The sequence below is a fragment of the Asterias amurensis genome, chromosome 10, assembly GCF_032118995.1.
Source record: "Asterias amurensis chromosome 10, ASM3211899v1".
NCBI lineage: Eukaryota > Metazoa > Echinodermata > Asteroidea > Forcipulatida > Asteriidae > Asterias > Asterias amurensis.
The window spans coordinates 11164120-11189371 of record NC_092657.1 but is presented as its reverse complement, the minus strand read 5'-3'; the positions used below and the strand labels follow the sequence as shown (position 1 = coordinate 11189371).

The 25252-nt window shown below is 39.2% G+C and overlaps 1 protein-coding gene across 1 annotated transcript; it reads right to left on the bottom strand.

Moving 5' to 3' along the window:
• Nucleotides 1-535: 535 nt before the first annotated feature.
• On the bottom strand, nt 536-25252 carry LOC139942666 (uncharacterized). The gene is made up of 19 exons (XM_071939487.1): nt 24958-25252; nt 23922-24035; nt 21772-21882; nt 20655-21002; nt 20016-20129; nt 19335-19448; nt 18527-18761; nt 17493-17614; nt 16228-16314; nt 14961-15329; nt 13884-14006; nt 12675-12797; nt 11379-11496; nt 10543-10614; nt 9415-9486; nt 7939-8010; nt 3744-3815; nt 2359-2445; nt 536-1873 (listed from the first exon to the last, which is right to left on the bottom strand). The coding sequence occupies exons 1-19, from the start codon at nt 25250-25252 to the stop codon at nt 694-696; spliced, it is 3828 nt and encodes a 1275-aa protein (XP_071795588.1). The 3' UTR covers nt 536-693.

The window sequence follows — 25252 nt, the reverse complement described above, 5'->3', positions numbered from 1 at the left end:
AAATCTAGAACCACAACTTTCCTCATATAAGTCGCTTACAAAACATGTACAAATTTTTACTCAACATACTTAAACAACAATAACTCACTTACGCAAAGACAGGTTGGTTCTCAGCTTACAATAATAGTAAATAAATAAAGTAAGTTTTATAACAAGCAGAGTCCGCGTAGAGAACGCAAAAGTCTTAAAAAACGTCATCTGATGTGCACTCCTGACAATGCTCATAAAAAGAGCACAACTTCATGTATATACTATACAAACACATGTGGAATCAAAAATTATAGTGAAAATTAGAACAAACGATGGCAAGCAAACGATGTACAATAACCGTACTAAAAGTAAGGCCCCTTATTGTCAAATATAAGCAGAAACACCAACCAGTGGAGATGAAATTGGGGGAAAATAGTAAAGTAAGTATAGCCTAATTATAGTAAAAATGGTAAAATATATATTTTAATTGTTATAATAAGCTGATTATTAACTAGTTTTCGGCCCATCTGGTACAAATTAAGTAACATATGGAACAAGAAATGAACACCCAGGACTAACGATAAAAACACAAGCTATACCACTTTGTAATAATTGTTATGGAAAATCGCATATTGTATAACTATGTAAAAAGTATTTTGGTTTAGCCTAGTCTCTATTTTGTTTGAATAATTTTGAAGATGTGAACTGAACAAGTCATCTATCCTAATGGGGCCTGTTTTCAGACACAGTGGAATTCAACGTCTCCATGGATTTAGTCTTCATTTCAGTCGTTACTGACTTTGACATCTCGGTATTTAAGTTCTTCGCATTGCGCTGTGCTGAGATTGTCGTGTACAGCGTGTAGAGATACGGATTTAAGGAGGAATTAATGGGCAATATGAAGACTACAATCCAAGCATAGATGTCTGAGCCTATTTCCACCGCCCCCGTCTGTGACAGAATCCCCATTATTATTACCGGCATCCAGCATGCGAAGTCAGTCCCAACAATCAGCGCCATCTTGACCGCCATTTTGATTTCGCGAGTACGGTGCGCCGTGACGCGAACTTTACTCGCTGTGCGTTTGACCTTGATAAAGATGGCGACGTAGCAACAGAAAACGATGACGAAACAGAGTAGGTTTACCCCTAGAAACAGAACGATGGAGTAGATCCACGCGGGTTCTTTCCCCTCGGCAACAGGGATTGATATTGTGTCAAAGTCACCGAGTGGGTTCATAATATAACTGGTTTCAAGGGAAAACCCTGTTGATTTTGTTATCAACGGTAGCCCGATACAGACATCAGACAGTCCGTACACATTCGAATCCCCGTCGCCAACGGAAACCGTTGGTCCAATGCTAAGACCAATAGCGGCACACCACATCACAGCAACGATGATCTTACTTGATCTTTCTCTGAGTTTAATCTGACTGAAAGGGAACACAATGCAAAAGAAACAATCTAGACTTATGATAGTCACAAAAAACACCGAGGCCTCACTTGATACGACCGACAGTACTCCGGCGATCTTGCAGACCACACTCGATCTCCATGCGTGCGCCTGCCGCGCGTATTTCTCACCGAAGTACACATCAGCCACGGCGAGAATCAGCATATAAACACCCATCATGAAATCAGATACGGCTAAATTCAGCACTAGGAATGAATAGGTCTTCTTCCCGCCTCTCTCATTACCGTCTCTACACCTCCAGACGATTACTATGATATTGCCGATGAGGGCGCTAAGTCCTAATAGCCACATCGAGACGCGAAGCAGTGGGTTCTGCATCAGGCTGCCACAGAGGCTGAGCGGTGGCTGTAACTCGGTGGTAATGCACTGCGAAACGCTTAGCTTTATTGCAGAAAGAAACTCACAGCAGAGACGGTAGTCATCCACGTAGCTGTAAATCAAAACAACAAATCAATCAAGGAAATTAGTGAGTTTTAAAACGCATGCATACAAAAGAGAACTTTAAACCTAATAATACCAGAGAAAGTTCTTTTGTAGCGCATTTTACAAAAACTGTCTCATCAATGCGCTTTTTAGTAGTGCGGGCCGATTTCACACAGACACAAAAAAAAACAGCGCAAAACAAACTGTCAATACTACCATTTCAATATGTACTGTGACATGACACTTTACTTTGCCAAAAAATAACAAAAACGATTAAGTTGCATTTAAGAACAATCTTAGCTCTTTGTGAAATAAGCCCCATGAAAATGTACTATTTTGAATTGAACTGGATTGAAACGGATTGAATTGAGTACTGAATATTGAATATTGAATATCGAACATCGAATATCGAATATCGAATGTCGAATATCGAATATCGAATATCGATACTCGAGTATTGAATATTTAATTGAAATGATGAATAGCACTTACAGCAAAGATAAGCTCTTGAGGTCACCGAGTGCACCCTCACGTACATCCACTGGATCATCACTCGGCAAACCGCCCCTCAGAAGCATTCTAACAAATGAACATTATCATAGGCATAATATCAGTTCTCTTTTTCAAGTTGTAACATACACAACAGGGCCAATTCCATACCGCTACTAAGCACTTAACTGTGCTTAGCATGAAAACAAATCCTTGATAACAACAGGTTTACCTACCAAATTTGTTGCATATTGCTTGTTACTGGTATTCAGCTGGTGTTTGCTTATCAAGAAAATCATGTGTAAATATGGAAGGTAATCCTGTTTTCATCAAGACAGAAATATCAAGCTCAGCAAATTTCTGTGCTTAGCAGCTCTATGAAATTGGGCCCTGTTTACCAACGTTTTACAAATCGGTGCAAGTCTCTTGTGTGCAGGAGTGTTGGCTGTGAAAAGAGCCGATGTGGTCTAGACGTTTCATCTTAAAGGGTCTATGTACTTTTGTAGGACAAAAAACACAATGTCCACAGATTTACACTAAACTTACACAGTTTGAAGATAATGATAGTAGAAAGCTTTCCTTTCTACTTATTTAGGTGCCGTAGTTTTTGAAAAATTAGTAAAACAAATAATTTTCGTCTCAGTTTTAGCATGTACAAACGTATTAACCAGTTATGCTATGGCTTTGGTATAATATCATAACTTTTTAATGGGATTTTACATGCTAAAATCACTTTCGTCTAAGACGAAAATTATTTTGTGACTTGTTTTACTCATTTCTCAAAAACTACGCAACCTCAGTTAGTAAAATTTAAAGGGAAGCTTTCCACTATCATTACCTTTAAACCCTGTAAGTTTAATCTAAAACCTGTGGACATTTTGAAAAAGTAGAACAATCCTTTAAGCAGCACAGTATTTTCGAAACGTGAGACCACACTGGCTGTTGGCAGAGTAGGTGGCAACGGCCCCTTGGAAAACAAAATAATTGTTGCCCACACTTTTTGTGTCTGGAGACTTTCATACAAAGAACGTATTATACGGTGGCTCATATTCACCAATTCCTAGAGAGCCCATGTTTCTACGGCGGTATATGGCCGTACTACGGCGTTAAGCCACTTGTATGTCGATATAACGCAATAGTACGGCGATATAACGCAATAGTACGGCGATATAACGCAATAGTACAGCAATATAACGCAATATTACTGCGATATAAAGCCGTAAAAAAACATGGGGTTCTCCGTGAATTGGCGAGTGTGAGCCACCGTAGTATAGACCTTGAAGGTGAACAGGGGTAATATTGTCGGAAGCGCTTTGAGACGCCCTCCGGCGTGAAAAGCGCTATTTAAAAACGGTATATTATTATTGTTATTATTTAACATATCTTACAAGTTTTGCAAGTGCACCAGTCCATTGAAACCGTTGGTGTGTATCGTGGTCAGGGGAACATTCTTCGCGACCCTGCAGAAAACAAACATTTAAATAAACATTATATCGATTAATAAACAGTGCATGAGAAGAAAACAAAGCTATGTTACTTTAAGTGAAAGATGTGGATTCTTTGATAAGAGAGTTAGAATCGAACCACCGGCAGCAACGTTCTAAAAGGATACTATCTCAAAGTAATTGTTAGCTTAACAACTTACTTGGTAACAAGCAATGGAGAGATTTTGATAAAGTAAAACAATGTGAGAAACGGCTCCCTCTAAGGTAACGTAGTTTTCGGGGGAGAAGTAATTTTCCACGGATTTAATTTCGAGACCTTAGAACTAGATTTTGAGGTCTCGAAATCAAGCATCTGAAAGCACACAACTTCGTGGAAAAAATTTGTGTTTTTTCATCATTATCTTGCAACTTCGGCGATCAAATGATTTCAAAAGTTCACAAATTTGTTATTTTGTGCAATGTTCAATACAACAAGTGGGAATGCTGGTCTTCGACAAATACCAATAGAGTCCAGTGCCTTTAACACATTGAAGATAGCAATCCATAGACCAATTAATAGTAGTGGTGTTTAGTTTAATGGCTCACTGGTCAAGTTGATTAAAGTGCACCTGGCTATAAGTTATTTAAGTAAAGTACTCTCTTAATGTAAAAGAGTGAAAGACCACTTGTTTTGTCCGCCACACCACTCTTGCGAAGAGCCATATACGGCGAAAACAAAACTTTCTAGAGTGAAAGACTACTTCTTTCAACTCGATTTACAGTGAAGTTCGTTCCAATTTCACTCAAAAAGAGTGACGCAGATTGACTTTCGCTCCCAAAAGAGCGGAACTGACACCACTTGGACAACACAGTGAATATTACATTAAAAAAATAATAATAATAATATTTATTATTCAAATATTGAGTGGCTCAGAGTGGAATGGGAGGAATATTATCGCAAGGTAAAATTTTGACTGTTCCATTTACCGAGCGATAATATTCCTCCTATTCCACGAACTAAAGCCACTTAATATTTTGTTTTATATATTTGACATATAGATCCTTGTCATTTGATGTATTTTAAAATTATAACATTATGAAAAATCACACAAATTACTGACAACCAAAAATCATATAGCGCTGCGTATAGCGGCAAGAAAACAAATCGGATCACAACCTTTAGCACAGGTGCTCCTTTGTTTTAGCAGCGGCGCGGCGGCGCTGTACTGCTGAAAAACATTGGAAACAAGGATGACCCTGACTGTTGAATGGGTCTTTTTGAACGCCGGTGCGGATAGGAGTAATAGTGAATGTCACGTGAAGTAAGTTCCACCTGATTGGTGGAACTTACTTTACGTGACAAGGATCTGTATGTCAGTTATATAATTCAGTAAATATGGCCCATTCAACATTGACCCGTTGTCTTTTTTCTTCGGGTGCCCCACCGAGTCACCGGTGTATTTGGGTTTATTGTTCGGATTAAGTGTATTTTCGGATTTGAGTTGTGTTTGAATAAAACACCCAGTTGTATCTGGCTACTGCGTTTAAGAAGAAACGTCTAAACTGTGATTATTGTTTGAGTTTCGATCCCTTTGGCGGGATGGCTAAAAAGACTACCGTCCATAAGAGTTTACAACCGCCAAAACACAGCAAGGTTTAGCATTCAATGAACAAACAAGTTCACAAAGCCGCAGTACTCATTCAATACTGTAACAGCCAGCAAAAACGGCTGGTTAAAGGCAGTGGACACTATTGGTAACTTCTAAAAATAATTATTGGCATAAAACCTTTCTTGGTGACGAGTAAAAGGGAGAGGTTGATTGTATAAAACATTGTGAGAAATGGCTCCCTCTAAAGTGACATAATTTTTGAGAAAGAAGTGATTTTCCACGAATTTGATTTCGAGACCACAGATTTAGAACTTGATACGCACACAACTTCGTGTGACAAGGGTTATTTTTCTTTCATTATTATCTGGCAACTTCGATGACCGATTGAGCTCCAATTTTCACAGTTTTTTTATGCACATGTTGAGATACACCAAGTGTGAAGGTTAGTCTTTGACAATTACCAATAGTGTCACTGCCTTTAACAATTTAGTTTCAGTGTAGCCTTGGTCGTCTATAAATGAAATGCAACGACTGATACAAAACTGAATAATAAATGGACAGCCAAATCGTGTGGCAATGAAAATTAAATTAAATTAATTTATCATATTATACCTGACGAATAGACCATTCAATTCAATTCAATATTGTATACGACTGCTCGTAATGATGTGCAATGGCGCCGATAATAATGCGAATGCCTTGAGCGAGGCTATAGCTCTATTAAAGGAACACGTTGCCTTGGATCGGTCGAGTTGGTCTTTGAATAGCGTTTGTAACCGTTTTTTATAAAATGCATATGGGTAGAAAGATGTTGTAAAAGTAGAATACAATGATCCACACAAACATGCCTCGAAATTGCACGGTTTTCCTTTTACCTCGTCGACTAACACGGTGAGCCATTTATGGGAGTCAAATTTTTGTTTCGTAAGTACTCGTATTTAACCTTGCGGATAAAGACAAGGGACCTGTCCATTATTACGGTTACTTGCGCAAGGACACACGTGTCGCAATCCGAAACTGATCAATTCCAACAACGCATCGGAATAATGATTCAATATCAACAACAGAGGGCGCCACCATCATGAGCTTTACGGTGCTGCAGACCGTTTCGCAAATACCATTACGCAAGCGCAGACTGTTAAATGAGGTGCATTGTGGGATAGATATGGATCAAATTTGATCAACAGCTTGACCACAACGCAAGCTTTACGCGCGCGCCTTAGTATTAACGTCGGTTCATTATTTTATTAGTTGTTTGTAGCCCTCAAAATATTCTATTGTAGACAGAAATGACACTGCAACCGTGGGGTTGTTGACTTCCAACTTAGGGCATTTTGGGTGACATGGGCTCTTATTCTTAAAGGGTTGTGTAAGGAACTTTTTCAAAATAAATGCTCAGACGTTTCGAAAAATACATGGGTTTTGAGATGCTTTTTTCGGGTGAAAAACTCGACGGGCACTTAAACTACCCATTATTGAATAAAGTTCAGCAGTTAGTTGAATATTATCTTCATTAATATGTAAAAATCTGGGAGACTTTAAATGGTCTGAGTGCTTTTTGTAGTACACAACACACAGTGTCAACAGATTTACATTACACTTACAGGGTTTGACAAGGGTACTTTTTTAATGAGCAAAAGACGTCACGCAAATAATTATCGTCTCAGGAAACGAAAATTTGGTGTCATGAAAAAAGTATGTTCATGACATTGTCTTTTACTCATTTCTCCGAAACGAGCAGCTAATATTTTGTTAGAAGCCCTTTAATATCATTACCTTCAAACTGTGTTTAATCTAAATATGTGGACATTGTGTTTTGTGTTACCAAAAGTACCCGAGTCCTTTTAAGTATCGTGTATCGTTTTTGAATTGTAAGCATTTTGCACTGTAAGCCCCATTTCATTCCATTACATAACATTACATTACATTACATTACGTTACGTTGCGTTACGTTACGTTACGTTGCGTTACGTTACGTAAAGTTGTGTTGCGTTACGTTATGTAACATTGTGTAACATTACGTTACGTTACGTTATGTTACGTTACGTTATGCTACGCTTTGCTACGCTACGCTACGTTACGTTACGTTACGTTACGTTACGTTAAGTTAAGTTAAGTTAAGTTAAGTTAAGTTATGTTATGTTATGTTACGTTACGTTACGTTAAGTTACGTTACATATGTTACTTTATGTCACGTCACAATACATCTTGTTTTGTCACATTATATGTTACGTTATGTAGTGCTACGTCACGCAACATTATGTTACTTAACGTTACATTACGTTACGCTGTGTTAGTATTACAATACTATTATTAAAAACACATCATTATAATTTAAAAAGAATTATACAGTGCATTTCCAAAAAAGACTAATGCGCTTTACAAAAAAAAATAATAATACAAAAGAAAGTAAAAGACCACACACTCAAAAAGCACAATTAACGGCACATTGAGGAAGTGTATAAAAATTTAGCAAAAATTTAAAACCTACGGGAAAAGCATTTCCTTATATGACAGTATTAAATTCTTGAACATTTATTGATTCATACAAGGTTTTCAAACTCCGGAGGTCCGAGAAGCTGTTCGGGGCGATGCTGGAGATTTCATTGTTGGAAATGTCCCTGCAAAGGATAAACAGAGAACAAAATCAAATTTGTTATATATGAATAACGATATTGTATGATAAACTAATAAGCCACTGTGTATCTGGTCTTCAAATGGCTACAATTTGTTCGTGTAGTTAATCAACGGCAAATTGCACATCACACGTCGGCAAAATGAAGGAACAGCTCAATAAACTGAGTACAAAAAAATTACCAATTAGCTGTCGACCTCTTGCACATGTTTTGATGCAGAGGTTCAAGTACCGTAATCCTTGTCTGTTCGTGAAGAATATTGGATATGCCTTTATTAAGTGAGGCTTGAGAACGTTAGGGGCAGCAGACTAACCAGGTAAATTTCCTCTGTTTACGTCGCTCTGATCACGCGCAAAATAACCATTAGCAATGGATTTACCTGGCAAGTCTGCTGCCACCTAGCGTTCTCAAGCCTCCCTTAGGCCTTCTGTGCCAAAAGTCCCCCATTACTAATTTTGAAATTGTCTACATTTGAAAAGTGTCATTTAGACCAATTCACACAAGTGTGTATACGCCTGCAACGTTGGACCTACTGTTGTTCCTCCTTTGTTTATAGACGATTTGACCTATGTTTACATTCAAACCGCCCTCTGTTGAAAAACACTGTATACATCACGTTTCACGGGGCAAAAAGACGAGTAGTCATGGTAAAATTGCATACACTTTCTAGCTGGCAGCCAAAATACAAAGACTTTGCCTGGCGGTATGCGCGCGAATCGTTCGAGTGACGTCAGGGGTCACATCGCACAAAATCGTCACAACAGCTCCCATTGGTGTTGTACACGTTTTACAACTGGGACCTTTCCCAAACCGTGGACCCTATTGTCCCCTTTTGTAGTAGGTCCCCGGTTTGAAGGTGTAATACTCCCCCCTTCCCCAATCCCCCCATAACGATATTGTCAAGTTTGAGACACCACTAAAAGATAGCTCAGTTTGTACGGCATCGACACGTTAAAGGATTTTAAAAATGTCCACAGATTTAAATTAAACCTAAAGGGTTTGAAGATAATGATAGCGGAAAGCTTCCCTTCAAAATTACTTACTGAGGTGCTGTAGTTTTTGAGAAATGAGTAAAACAATGTAATGAAAAAAAAAACGTTTGTAAATGCTTAAAATAGTTTTCGTCTCATGAGACGAAAATTATTTTCATGACATTGTTTTACTCATTACCCAAAAACTACAGCACCTCAGCACGTATTTTTTTCAGGGAAGCTTTCTACTATCATTATCTTCAAACTGTGTAAGTTTAGTGTAAATCTGTGGACATTGTGTTTTTTTGTCCTACATAAAGTACATACAACCTTTAACCCGGAGGTAGCAAGTTCCAATCCCGTTCTGGTCAATTATCTGTTCACCCAAAAACTGTTTTGGGTTAAGGAATAAACTTACAAGAAGGTTAGATTCTGCAGATCGGAAAATGTACCCGGCAGAATCGAGTTGATTCCATTTCCTATCAAATATCTGTTGAGAATAAAAACAAACTGATTAAAAAAAAAACGAGGTACTCTGCGTTCCGTCTTGCCCTTTGAATCGCGATGTGTTGGTTTTTGAGAAATTAGTAAAACAACGTCATGAAAATACGTTTTTACATGCTAAAATAATTGTCGTCTCATGATCACTGAGACAAACATTATTTTAGCATGACATTGTTTTGCTCGTTTCTCAAAAACTACAGCACCTCAGCAAGTAATAATTATTTTCAGGGAAGTTTTCTACCATCATTATCTTCAAACTGTGTAGGTAAGGTTTTATGCTAATAAATATTTTGAGTAATTACCAATAGTGTCCACTGCCTTTAAGGTGGAAGTGAGTACCTTGTTTGGTAGATACGTGCACCATGTAAGACTTTGATATGGTTGTTATTATTATTAAGGAGTCCGTTAAACTGAATCGTTATCAGGTCCCAATTTCAAAGAGCTGCTTAAAGGAACACGTTGCCTTGGATCGGTCGAGTTGGTCTATAAAAAGCGTCCGGTAACCGTTTGTTATAAAATCGATATGGTTAGAAATATGTTGTCAAAGTAGATTACAATGATCTACACAAATATGCCTCGAAATTGCGTGGTTTTCGTTTTACTGCGCGAACTAACACGGTCGGCCATTTATGGGAGTCAAAACTTTGACTCGATTAAATGGCCGACCGTGTAAGTTCGCGATGTAAAATGAAAACCGTGCAAGTTTGAGTGATACTTGTGTGGATCATTATATTCTACTTTTAAAACATCTTTCTAACCATATGCATTTCATAATAAACGGTTTCAAATGCTTTTCATAGTCCAACTCGTCCGATCCAAGGCAACGTGTTCCTTTAAGCACAAAGTTTTGCTTTCAATTGTTGTGGTAAACAACAGCTAAATACTATTCACAAGCAATTTATATGCCATGAAATTTTGGTCAGTAACATGTGTAAAGTAAGCGAGATATTTTTGTGCTTAGATAAGCAAATTTGTTGCTTAGCTCTATGAAACTGGCCCCAGATGAATGGATTACACATCATTGAGAATTAAAGTGACTTACAGGGCTGTTAGGAAGGAAAATTCCTTGAAGAGACCGATTTCGAGAACGCTGATGTTTGCATTGGACAGATTTCTGCATAAAAACAAGAACACATGTCTAAACCTTTTTGATTCGCTTTTAATGCGCATTAATAAACGGACATAAGGGTTGGCTCAACCTTTCATTATAGGATTAAATTCATGAACCCAGGGAGAGTAAAAAAAAAAAACATTGTTTTTTATTTAAGCCTCAAATTTCTCCCCGGCCCAAAAGAGTCGACCTGACCGGCCCGCATTTTTGTTTCTGCACTATACTTTCGTATAATAGTGCTTTCAAAGGGGATTTTGTTTCTAAATCGATTAAAAAAAGGAATCCTTAAAGATAAATCAGGAATTTGATTGAGGTGCAATTATAATGTGCGGACAAAATTGCCACCTGGTGTTAGAATGTGCGATGTGTGTTCATGCATTCCTTCACATTTCAAAAGAGAAAAAAATATAGAGCTAAAATGGAACATAATGATTACAAAGTACGGAAGAACAGGGCCCAATTTCATAGCGCGGCTTAATGGTACACACATTTTGCATGCTTACAGTAGCAGAAAACTTTGCTTAAGCCTTAGCGTATTTCACAGGTTAGCAGAAAAAATGGGCGGCCATATTGCGTGTTTACCGTTGATTAGCATTGTGACGTCATTTATTTTAGTGCGGTAAGCACCGGAAGGTTAGCATGCCTTTTCGTGTGATTACGGTAAGCAGCGCTATGAAATAAAAATTGCACAGTTAGCACAAAATTGACCGCTAAGCAGCGATATGAAAGTGGGCCCTGATGACAATAGATTGCCAATTTGGACTCACAGGAGTTTGGTTCCTTTGACGATACCAGCGATAGTTGTGGCATTCCAGCCGTGTAAACATTGCACGATAAGGTTGCCTTTGTTGACGTCGCATTCGCAATCGGGCGGACATCGACTTTCTAATGAATCGAAAGTGAATGCAAATCATGTATGTAAAGGTTGATCGTTATTGCGATAGAGGCATTGCTTTCACAATCCGGCGGGCTGTACAGTTATGCACCCTCTCTCCCTCTTTTCGGTTGTAAAGTATGGATTTTGAGCGTCCCTTCAGTCACTCAATTTGTGGATTTTGTGGTTGATTTAATGACGTCACCCTCAGACGCGATTTGATAGTGATTGGTATAGTTATAAAGAATACTATATTTTTTGGGAAAATAAAATATGGCTCACGTGTCATTGTAAAATGAAATTCAAATTTTGTCCTACAAAAAATAAGTCATGATTAAACAATTAAATCGTATTTTTGAAGTTGCTTTAAAAACCAAATGTATAATAGGTCTATAAACATGCTCTCAATAAAAAATGAATAACATAAAAACAAAAAACAAAAACGAAAACGAAGTTGAACTAGTGGTGCTGTAGAAAATCATCAAAAGTCACATCTGGCGCACCATTTACAATTAGGCAATTCGAAAAGCCTACAAAGCATATTCTCAGAATAGTTGGCCCTTTTCGAAACCACGGCTTCGGCTCTAGATTCGGCTCAGGCTAGTTTGGCCCCGCGGTTGCTTTGACAATAAGTGTGTGTGCTTTGCGTATGCGCACTCAGGGCTTCAGACGAGAGAACGGAGGCTGGAGCCGAATCCAAAGCCAAAGCCGTGGATTCGAAAAGGGCAATATTGTTGATAAGTAAAACATTGTGAGAAATGGCTACTTCTAAAGTAACATAGTTTTTGAGAGAGACATAGTTACTCACTCAAATAATAACAACTTCAGCTGAAGCCTTTTATTATGCCTCTGAAAGCATACTAAGTTGTGCAACAAAGTTTTTGCAACTTTGATGATCCTTTTAACAGCCCAAATTATTATAAGGTTTATCTTTTTTTGGATACACCAAGTGAGAAAAGTGGTCTTTGAAAAACGTGTCCACTCCTTAAAAAGGATCGGCCGCAGACAATTCTCAGTATTAACAACTGGCGCATCATTTGCAATTTGGCGATCCAAGTTTGTTTGCAGGTCCCTAATGGAAAACAAGTTATTTTTACTGATTTGGCTTACCCTTGGTAAATAAAGGAAATAAATAAAATAAAAAAACGGCGACAATGGGTTACTTTCTGAAACGTTGTGAACTCATTACCACATGTCAGATTGGATTCGTCGTCATCAAATGGACAGTCCGATTTACCGTCACACACTAGTGTCCAATGGATACACTCAGACGAAGCCGCACATCGGTAAGACGTCGGGCATTGTACATCGGCTACAAGTAAAATAATTACCATCTGCATAATTACATTTATACATACTTTTTTGTTTTTGCAAGTTCGCCAAAAACAAGGCTCATGTAGCCACTCTAGGTGAAGGGGTACAAGGAAGAAAACACAATGCAGTAACTCAGTGGTGCCGAAGGTAGGAATTGCTTACCCTCTTAAAAGATGGAAGATCATAAGATATTATAAGCGCCTTTACATCTACGATTGAGAGCAAACTTTCACAGGTTTGTTGTTTTATGCATTGTGTTGAGATACGCCAAGTGAGAAGACTGGTCTTCGACACTTACCAATAGTGCCCAATGTCTTTAAACCCTTAAAGTTTATCCTCAGACAGTCCAGATCGACACGGCCTATGTCCCTTAGATATCTCCAGTTAGGAAACACTTAAACACTGAAGTTTTACAATGTAATTATATTTTAAACACCTGTCTGAAAAGTATGTTGCAAAAAAAAAAAAATTAAATCAAAATTACAAACGAGCTACCCTGTTTTCAGGCAGTGGGGCATCGCAGAGTTGTAACTAATTGATAGAGGACTATGCAAAAAGTTAACATTAATAACATCATTTTAATTCAAAGAGTAACACATTTTTTGTGCTTTTCATGATGGTGACGATGGACCCAATTTCATGAATGTGTCTATAAATGAATTAGGACCCGAGTCAGTCATAGGGTTGAAATGGCGCATAAAGGCATGCAAGCAGGGCAATGAGGGTGAGTCAGCTTATCATCCATTACATTCATGTTATATGGGTGCGTTCGTTGAGCTTCCATTGGGTTTACCACGCGGTGCTCACTCGTGGGGCCCCAGACAAGAGCTAAACGAACGATAACTCACCCTCTCGTGGTCACGTCATGCACCTGGGGCCAGCCCCACGTGACCCGCTCTACAAGCTGGGCACTGGGGGCTGATGATCGGGGTGAGCCCCTGGAATGACGTCACAGCTACTCGAACGTACCGAGGTCAGACCGGGGTCGACCCAGGGAAGCTGATCGAACGCACCCTATATTTACTCAAGGGGAACTGCTTGGTAAATATTGAGATAATTTAAAGTATCTAAATAAATTGCTTACAGCACCGATATTCATCCACTCCATTTTCTTCGCAGTCTCTAAACCCGTCACACTTGGCGTCTATTGTTACACATGACCCGTCTCTACAACTGAACAGATCATCTCCCTGACAAAGTGATTCATCTGAGAACAGTAAAAGTACAAGTTGCTATGATCGAAGCGTGAGGATAGTAACAAAATAATGTTCGGAAATCAACCCATTATGACCACGGAGCACAGCCAAGATCGCAAGTGTTTAGTTTTTCCCGAGGGAGGAAAACCGGATGGTCTGGAAAACCCTCGTGGCACAGCAGAGAACCAACGCACAACTCAACTCACATATGGCCCCGACCGGGAATCACACCGGGGTCACCTTGGTGAGAGGCGAGCGCTTTACACACACGCCAACCATGCTACCATGCCACCGTGCCACCATTATAAAAATGATGTTAAAGCCATTATACCCTTTCGGTACAGGAAAAAAAAAATCACAGATTTACAAATAATTTACAGGGTTTACAGAAGGCAATGGTGAAAGACTTCTCTTGAAGTATTGTTCCATGAAATGCTTTACTTTTTGAGAAAACATTAAAACAATATAAATTCTCGTTAGCGAGAATTACGGATTTATTGTAAACACATGTCATGACACGGCGAAACGCGCGGAAACAAGAATGGGTTTTCCCGTTATTTTCTCACCACTCCGATGACCGATTGAACCTAAATTCTCACAGGTTTGTTATTTTATATATTAGTTGTGATACACGAAGTGTGGGACTTGGACAATACTGTTTACCGAAAGTGTATAATGGCTTTAAGCCGTACGCTTGAAGTCTTTGAAAATGTTGTCTTTGTAAAGTGTATGGTTTTCTGTGAGTGCAATTTGACGTCGGTAAAAGCAGTAATGAGTCAGAGTAATCGTATTAGACAGTATAAAAAAGAACTCACAAAAGTCAGCGAAAATATATATTCATATATTGAGACTTATCAGACGAAACATAATAGTCTTGCACAGCACATATTAAAATGATGGTTCGTAATGGACAGCACATACTATATTGAATCACATTGGACAGTACACACAAAAAAATCACTTACTGAAACCAGCGATTGGTTCATACACACTTAGCTGTAGTTGAAACCCCTTGAATGAAACCGTTAAGTCTGAGGTAAACCTGATGAAGACCGGACGTTTCTTATCAAAGACAATGTATCTCAGCTTAGTGGTACCCTGCAAGAAAAACTTCAACTCCAAATCAAGAATTAAAGAAAGTCCTTCGATTTGAACCACATCTCGGATACTTTCAGTTTCGAATTCCACAATATCGACGATAATTCCATGAGCGACGGTATCAGATTTGAATTTCCAGATGCAGTCGATCCCTGGTAGGTAGTTGCCAGGGTAACCTGGTGACGTCAGAGTTTGGCCGTCCTGCTCTATTGAGTATCCACGAATACCACAGATGTCTTTGAAAACCAAGAAATTAAGAGAGAAGAAAATTAGTTAATTGCAAGAAGATTTCAAGGGAATGCACATTATTGGTCAACACTCTTAAAACTGATGGCACTACAAAATTGGGGTGGTCAAGAAAACAGCCAACTACCCACTTGCTGTCAATCAAACCATAGGCTTACCCTATTAAACCAGCTATGTTAAAAGCGTACATTGACGTCATGTGTGAGATGTTGCATTATTATAGACATCCATTGTAACAAAGCGGGAATACAAAACGGAGCCTTCAAGTATAACTTTACCCGAGTGATGAAGTAACAGGGCTTTTTTAGAATCAGTCTTAAAAAGCACAGGAGAAGGATGTTCAAAAAATTTGTTTTCATATAATTAAAATCTCATGTGAGCTCGACTTCTTTATTTTAAACCCTTTTGCTGTTTCCGTTGGTAGGTATTCAAAGGCACTGCATGGACACGTTTGGTAATATTGTCATAGACCAGTCTTCCCACTTCGTGTATCGAAACACATGTACAAAATATAAAACCTGCGAAAATTGGGGCTCAATATTGGTCATCGAATTTGCAAGAGACTTATGAAAAAACACCATTGTTGCATTACTTTGTTTGCTTTCAGATGCATAATAAAAGACTTCAGCCGAAGTCTCGAATGAGAAAATATTTCTTTTTCAAAAACTACGTTACTTCACGTCACAGAGAGCCGTTTCTCACAATTTTAAAACTTACTTCGTAACGAGTAATGGATAGCTGTTGACATAAAATGTTATTTTATGTCAACAGCTATCCATTGCTCGTTACCAAGTAAGTTTTTATGCTTACAATTATTTTGATTAACTACCAATAGCGTCCAGTGCCTTTCATAATCGAGTTGAAATTTGAAGTACATAAAATATTAACCTTGTGAGCACACCGCATCTGATGTGTCGTGTCTGACGCAGACGAGGTCTTCTATGTCGCAAGCAACTTCACTGTATCCACATTCAACTGGCAAAAATAAAACAATCATTTGGCATGGCAATCTAAAAGATTATGTCCCCCATTTTTGGACAATTAAAAGTGAACACAGTGTAAACTACTTTGTTTAACTGGTGTCTGCTGATTTATCGTCCGAGTGATTCACTGAACTATACAGTATACCTTAGAACAAAATTTATCAAAAAAATTGTTACATAATGTGGTAAAAAATGAACGGAGAATATTATCTGCTTCCACTCTAAAAGGAACACGTTGCCTTGGATCGGTCGAGTTGGTCTTTGAAAAGCGTTTGTAACCGTTTGTTATAAAATGCATATTATGATTAGAAAGATGTTGTAAAAGGAGAGTACAATGATCCACACAAACATGCCCCGAAATTGCGGGGTTTTCCTTTTACTCGTCGGCTGACACGGTCGGCCATTTATGGGAGTCAAATTTTGGACAGTAAAAGGAAAACCACGCAATTTCGAGGCAAACTTGTGTGGATCATTGTATTCTACTTTTAAAACATCTTTCCAACCATATGCATTTTATGAAAAAGGTTTACACACGCTTTTTATAGACCAACTCGTCCGATCCAAGGCAACGTTTCCCCCTTTAACCGCTTGATCACGAAAGAGGGCTTCCTAAATATTCACATGGACCTTATAGCTATATCTGGGGTGTATTGCCCTTTATCAACTTTAGGCGAGAACCTGCACATTGAAGTTGTAGAATCGTTCTCCGATATTGTATAGGGCAGAGCTGTGTATCGAGTATTGTTGCAACATGGAGAGACCAGTTTTCTTTGGTCACGTGGTTGCTGGACGCCATGTTGTCTCCAAATGCAGCACAACCCACAGGCCCAATGGGCAGACTAGTCTGGCACCCCGTGTTCGCCCAAGCGTTTCTTGGAGAACAAAATGGCTTCTAATCGCAAGTTATCGTAACTCTCCCATTATACGGCTCTGGTATAGGGAACCCAAGTGCTCCCTCAGTGTTCACACTGTAGCAAGTTAACTTTGGGGTTGCGACCTGTAGATTCATGTGGGTTTATTTTTTCTTTGGTAGCTTTCGGCACGAGAGAGCACCGTAATTTCTCCCTGCATTCTGTTCTCTGTATGTTGTAGGGAACATGGCTCCGGCCACGGTCCAAACACTAGTTATAATTGGATTGCCCTCTTAATATTTTACATGGACCTACATACCTGAGTTGTGTTTCTCTTGAGTAACCTGAAGTGAGAAGCCGCCCATTGAAGTTGAGGAATCGCTGTCGAATGTAAGAAACATCACGTTGTCCCTTGACGCCACACTCAATGGATACTGTTTCCTACGCCAATTTACAATTAAACAACTGTTTAATTAACGGCTGGATGAACTAGGCTTTTGTCACAATTAAGGCAGTGGACACTATTGGTAATTACTCAAAACAATTATTAGCATAAAACTTTACTTGGTGACGAGAATGGGCCGCTGTTGATGGTACATTGTGAGAAACGGCTCCGTCTAAAGTGCCATAGTTTTCGAGAAAGAAGTAATTTTCCACGAATTTGATTTCGAGACCTCAGATTTAGAATTTGGGGTCTCGAAATCAACCATCTAAATGCACACAACTTCGTGTGACAAGGGTGTTATTTCTTTCATTGTTATCTCGCAACTTCGACGACCAGTTGAGCTCAATTTTTACAGGTTTGTTATCTTATGCACATGTTGAGATACACCAAAATGAGAAGACTGGTCTTTGACAATTACCAATAGTCTTTAAGTGCCAAAATACGATCATTCATTAATGGTACTGAACAAAAAAAACATAAAAACTTACTTGGTAACGCGCAATGAGAGCTGTTGATAGTAATAAACATTGTGAGAACTGGCTCCCTCTGAAGTATTTGAGAAAGAAGTAATTTCTCACTCAAACGATAAAATACTTCAGGCCTGAAGCCTTTTATTCGGCATCTAAAGGCACCCAAATTTGTGCAGCAAGAGGGTTTCTTCTTTCATTATTCTGTTGCGATTTTTGATGAACAATAATGAGTGAAATTTTTCAAAAGATTTGTTATTACTTTGCATAGTGTCCAGTGCCTTTAAGTGCCAAAAGACAGTCAAATCAACCAAAGGGAAGCAATTTTTTAAGAGTATACCTTCTTTATTTTGACAAAGTCTCCGTGTTAGCATTGTATATCGACATTAAGAAAGAAAATCAGATAACATAAAAGGACAGAGGAATATAAACTAGACTTACCCGGTCAACTTCAGAAATGGATCTGCAAAGGTATTGCCGTTTCCAAATTTGAGAAAATCGAACTTTTCCTCTAAGTCCATCATCGTGAACGTGACAACTACTCTGTATCCCACTTCTGCCACTAGTAGCCATAAGCAACGAGCTTTGTTTGGATATTGCTCATCCGGCCAGCCAGGGGAAGGTATTGTTCTCTGGGTACCTGTGCTAACGTTGATAAAGCTGGCTCCACAAGGCTCTGGAATAATGGAGAAGAAGAACCATTCAATAACCATGTGGAGCAAGAGCTTTCTAAAATAAACATTAGGCATGTGTTGAAGAAATTTCATGTTCCCCCCGCCCCCAGTTATGCTTCAATGTTCCCACACCAAGGGCACGCCCTCCACAGTCTAGTGACAGTTTAGCCTGCACAACTGACGTCACGCTTCGTGAATTACGCCAGAGATCTACGTCAACTCTCGCCTATAATCAACTTTCACCTATATTCATGTCACATGGAGATACGCAGTCAAATCCTATGTACATATAAATTAGTACATAATGTACAAGTGCACAACCATGCAGACGAACTACAGTTAGCTGTGTTTTGATAAGTCTGAGTTGATATTATTATTGCCAGCTGCACTGTGCAACTAACAAACCATCACCTCGGACCAATCAAAGCACAGACATTGAAAGAGCTTATACGTCACTGCACGTTTTTCCAATGAACTCATTATAACCAATGAAATTGATGGTTCTGTTAAAAAAAAAAAAACCTGTCTTTATCATTAAGGACAGGGGACCAGTCTAATGACAGTGCAAGACTCACCACATTCAAACTCATCCGACGAGTCAGTGCAGTCACTGAACCCGTTGCAAATCAGGTAACTGGAAACACACTGTTGTCCCGATCGGCAAGAGAACTCAAGCTCAGTGCAGTCACCTGTGAAGGCAAACATTTTCATAGTGTAATAGAAGGCTTATCTACAGCCAATGGAGACTTTGGAACGCTAGGTGGCAGCAGACTTACAAGGTACATTTCCATTATTTAAATAATTCTGAGCTTGCCCAGAATTTTGAGAACAATGGATTAACCTGGTAAGTCTGCTGCCACCTAGTGTCATAAAAAGTCTCCATTTAGTGGCGTAAACCAGAGATGGTCAGGAGGGAGCTCAGGACTCGCTTGAACTTGGTATTGATTGATGTTGCTCATTTTGTTAAGGTAGTAGGCGATTCGCAGCACGAACAATTTCCGCCACACGAAGTTATGGGAGAGATATCTGTATCAAAAAACATCTTGGTGAAGATAAGATGTGTAGACTTGCCCCAGTGTATCCGAGTCGGGCTCTAAAACGGCCGATGGGGCGCTCTCTACCGTTGATTGATACAAAAACGGGGTATCCAATCAAAACTTGCCCAGGCCCTACCTGTCACCCCGCCCACCTCATACTAACAGCACTGTAAACGAAGCAGACCAAACCAATGGTTGGTAAAACGAAGAGAACCTTACCGCAACCAATCTCATCGGAATGATCTGGGCAGTCTGTTACTCCGTTGCAACGAGCTGTTTTCTGAATACAAGCAAGACCAGATGCACAGAGAACTTCTTTCTCCGAGAGACACTCTGTATATAGACCAATAGTGAGATAGCGTTGTTGCATTGTGTATCATTATTAGATCAAAAATTAACACTCTCTACCCTTCCGAGTCAGACTTGACCCGAATCAAAGTCCTTTGGGCTTGAACCAGTTCTTAATCAGTGTGACCCGTGATATATGTTTAATTGACTCAGAAAAGAGTCGAAATGAGACAGAATCGGGTTATCTTAACCACCCGGTCAACCTGACCCGGGTATGGTTCGGATCCGGTTTGACTCGGGATCCGGGTCAATTATACACTTTACTTAAGTCCCAATCCATTGCCAGAAAACTTGTTTTGTGGTGCTCTGCATTCCCCAACGGGTTCATTCTCGGGACCACAATAGCTACATTTTGACTGCGGGTATGCTTGTGTGCTTAATGAACTCTCGCACGAGAACGGGACTTGAATCAAGTCTAGGTCAATTATAACCCGGGAGTTTAGAGAGTGTATTATTCAGTTACACTTTTAGAATAAACTTACACACAAGACCCCCAAAATATTTACTCACCAATGTTGTTATATTGTGATATTTCTAGTAGCAATTGACTCCTCATTAAATCCCATCGACATTGCAATGTGATCCACATAGATCCATCAGCGGTAATCGAAGACGGGTACATCAGTCTCGTGAAGTTCAATTCAGTAATAATCAAGTCTTTGTCATACGAGTAGTAAACTAAATCATCACCTCCTCCGAGGAAGGACATTGAGCAAGCGGGAATCTCTAGAAACTTGGCCCGGATTCTGGAGCCTGGCTCGGCGATGATGAACCACATGCACGCTGCAGACTCATGGGTGTACTCGATCAAAAGGCTGACGTCAGGGCGTGTGTATAATGTGTCGTTGCCACAGTATCCTCAAAACAACAACAATATGATTGTAAGTAGTAGGACTAAAATACTTTGTTATGGTTTAAGTTAAAGGAACACATTGCCTTGAATCGATCAAAAGTTGGTCTTTGAAATTAAAGCGTTTTTAAACGTTGTTATCTAAAAATGCATATGATAAGAAAGATATTTGTAATGTAGAATATAATGATCCACACAAGTATCACTCGAAATTGTGTGTTACCTCGTCGACAAACACGGTCGGCCACTTATAGGAGTCAATTTTTTACTCCCATGATGGCCGACCGTGTTAGTTCGCAAAGTAAATGAAAACCACGCAATTTAGAGGCAAGTGTGTGTGGATCATTTTATTCTATTTTTAAAACATCTCTCTAACCATAATTATACATTTGATAATAAACGGTTACAAAAAATGGAATGCATTTCATATTTCTGTATTGAGCTAGCTGTTGAGTCGGCTACCTTGTCCGTACAAAAGAGTTACCTCAAAACCTTTAAAAAAAAACTCTTGTTTTACCAGTGATCAAAAACGGTAGTAATAACTTTAATATTGCAGCCGACACTTGTAGCTGCCTTTTTTTATTCCCAAAATGCGTTTCAGATTTTCACCTTGAAGTTCAGACTAATTTTTGTATATTATTATTAAATAAAAAAATAATTATTTCAAGCGCTTTGAATGATTTTGTGTTGGAAGAAAAGTTATATCGTCCGCAGTCATTTACTTATTTCAAGCACACGAAGGTTTTTTATACAACTTTTTTTTTCTTTACAACTTACCACACATCCATTCGTCCATAAAGTCAAGACAATTCGCAAAACCATCGCAGACTTGAGGATTCGGAATACACTCACCGGAAGAACACTCAAAATACAAAGGGTCGCATCGCCCTATAAGACAAAGGAGAAGATGTTTGCTCTTAAAGGCAGTGGACACTATTGGTAATTACTCAAAATAATTATCGTCATAAAACCTTTCTTGATTATGAGTAATGGGGAGAGGTTGATAGTATAAAACATTGTGAGAAACAGCTCCCTCTGAAGTGACGTAGTTTTCGAAAGAAGTAATTTTCCACGAATTTGATTTCGAGACCTCAAGTTTAGAATTTGAGGTCTCAAAATCAAGCATCAGAAAGCACGCAACTTCGTCTGACAAGGGTGTATTTTCTTTCGTTATTATCTCGCAACTGCGACTACCGATTGAGCTCAAATTTTTACAGGTTTGTTATTTTATGCATATGTTGAGATACACCAACTGTGAAGACTGGTCTTTGACAATTACCAATAGTGTCCACTGTTTTTAACAAAAGGTGCATCATCGGAATCTACGTAGATATTACGGTATACCCCACAACTCTTTCGCACTACGTTCTGAAAACTGTAGTATTGGTGTAAGACGTTGTTATCAACACGATCACTCAACTATCGCGATCCCCCGCTCGCTCCATCCTTGCCGCGCACCAGTATAGTGTCCTGCACCGAGACTACAATTTTTGTCAGAACGTAGTGAGATTGAGTTCGGTGTGATGGGGGTATAACGGATCCGGTTTGTGTAGTCCTGCTATTGTTGTTCAATTATTCCCTTTTGTACATAATTATCTTGTGGGGTCTAAGTTGAACAAAGATTTCCCTTGCGGGGTCCATTGTTCCATGGCATAAAAGACCCACACAATTGGGCACTCCCGTAACACCCTAACAACAACGCACTGTTTCAAACTTACAGTAGTTTTTTATAAGTGTTTACAATGGTAGCTGGTAAATAAACACAACCCTTTTCAGAAAGACACTTTAAACAAAATAAAACAAATTCAATACATCAATACGCCACATGGAAGATATAAGCGATTTGCAACCAGGCGCTTTTAGCAATGATCTAAGAAACTTGTGCAATTAGGCCGTGTCCGAATTGGCGACTTCGGCTACAGCTACGGCTAGGGCGCGCGCGTCTGCCATTCTTCAACACTGACAGACGCGCTGATCTAGCCGTAGCTGTAGCCAAAGTCGCCAATTCGGACACGGCCTTAGAATACTTTTAGAAACCCTAGAGGAATGTCAATGTTTGAGGAACACGTTGCCTTGGATTGGGCTCTTTGGGCTATCTATAAAAAGGTATTTGCATGCAGACGGTCCTTAGTCAAGCTGAGAGACACTAATCGCAGCGGACCAATGGAAATAGATATGGAAAGCTGACGTCATAGCACAATTATTCTATGAAATCAATTGGCATGTAAGACAAGTGCCTATCTTTCACATGGGCCCGATTAGCCTGGGCATCTGGGCCCAATTTCATAGAGCTGCTAAGCACACAAATTTGCTTAGCATGACATTTCTTCCTTGATAAACACAAGGTTTAATACCCAACCCAATTTCTATATGTTGCATATTGCTTGTTACTGGTATTCAGCTGTTGTTTGCTAACCCTGAAAATTAGGTGGAAATTTGGTTGGTAATCCTGTTTTTATCAAGGAAGAAATTCCATGTTAAGCAAATTTGTGTGCTTAGTAGCTCTATGAAATTGGGCCCTGATGTCACACTTCGAGGCTCGTGAATAACACCAGAGACCAGCCTCAAAACCGGCGTGTATATTAACCTTTGACCTACAATCATTTCACATAGAGATACTCACAAATTCCACACCAACATTATAAACAAGTACTTCCACATGCATGGTCTGTATAATACAACACACGTGGCAAATGCAGACGACCGAAAGTGAGCTTTCCATATCTGTGTTTTGATTGGTCATCCGAGGTGACCTCAGACCAATCAAAACCATCACTGCTATAATGGTAGCTTTTAGTCACTGCATATATCCAATGATATCATTGTATCCAATGGAATCACTGGATCTGAGGGTCAGGGACCTGTCGTTATCCTTGTGGATAAAGACAGCGGCCCAGTCTAGGGCTCAGTCTATGTTTACTCCTTACCGCATCCCAGTTCGTCCTCGTTGATGGCGCAATCCCTCCGTCCATCACACACGTAGGATTGATTCTGCAGACAGTCCAGACCATTCGGACATGCGTACTCATCTTCATCGCATTCTAATTTTCATAGGAAAACATAAAAATATGGAGGCCGCGATTTCAATAAGAAAAACATAGATAGATACTATGTGAATCGTTTACTCTTGTCCAGTTAAAGACACTGTACACGTTAGGTAATTGTCAAAGACCCGTGTTATCACTTGGTGTATCACATCATCAGAATAAAATAACAAGCCTGTGAAAACTTGGGCTCAATCGGTCATCGAAGTTGCGAGAAAATGATAAAAGAAAAACGCCCTTTTTTGGAAGATTTCGTGTACTTTCAGATAGGAATAAAAGACTTCTAGCTAGAAGTCTTTTATAATTTTAGTGAGAAATTACCTCTTTCTCAAAACCTACGTTACTTTAGTGGGAGTCGTTTGCCACAATTGTTTTAAACTATCAACAGCTCTCCAACGCTCGTTACCAAGTAAGTTTTTAAGTTAGGCTATTTTTTTTTATAGTAATTACCAAAGGTGTACCTTCCCTTTAATGCAACAAATAATGTGTATAAATAGAAATTCGCATCGGGGACAAAGAATATTTATTTCGGTTTTTACCAAACAAAAACACACTTTTTCTTTTATTTTTTGAGCGAGAAATTTCCTCTTTCTCAAAACTACCTTACTTCAGAGGGAGCCGTTTCTCACAAGTTTGTTTTTTACCAACAGCTCTCCTTTGCTGATTACCAAGTAGGTTTTTATGCTAACTTTTATTTTGAGTAATTACCAATATCTGTCCAGGAGTCGATTTCACAAAGAGTTAGGTATAGTCCTAACTTAGGACTAGTCCTAGGAAATATACAAATTGCATTGATAGTCAAAGTTAGGACGAGTAACTGGTCCTAACTTGAGATAAGACTAGTCCTAACTCTTTGTGAAATCCACCCCAGTGCCTTTAACTCTGTAGGAGATGAGAGCATGGATTGAGTTCAACTTACCTACTACATTATACGGTGTGAACAAAAGCCTCAATCTTGAAAACTGCCCTTTGATCTCAAGCTTGATCCAAACTTCGGAACTAATTGAAAAGGTCGTATAGGGCAGTACAGTACGGAGAGTTTGGGGACGATCCGTGTTGAACATTGAAACAGGAACGCTGAACGGTTCTACTCCATCCCCAATGGATACATTCGCGCCTTGTCCATCAAATTCCAGCACTTCGATCCGAATTCGGGTTCCGAGTTGCTCCGATAGTCTCCATATGCAATACTGAGGCAACACTGATTGATGCAT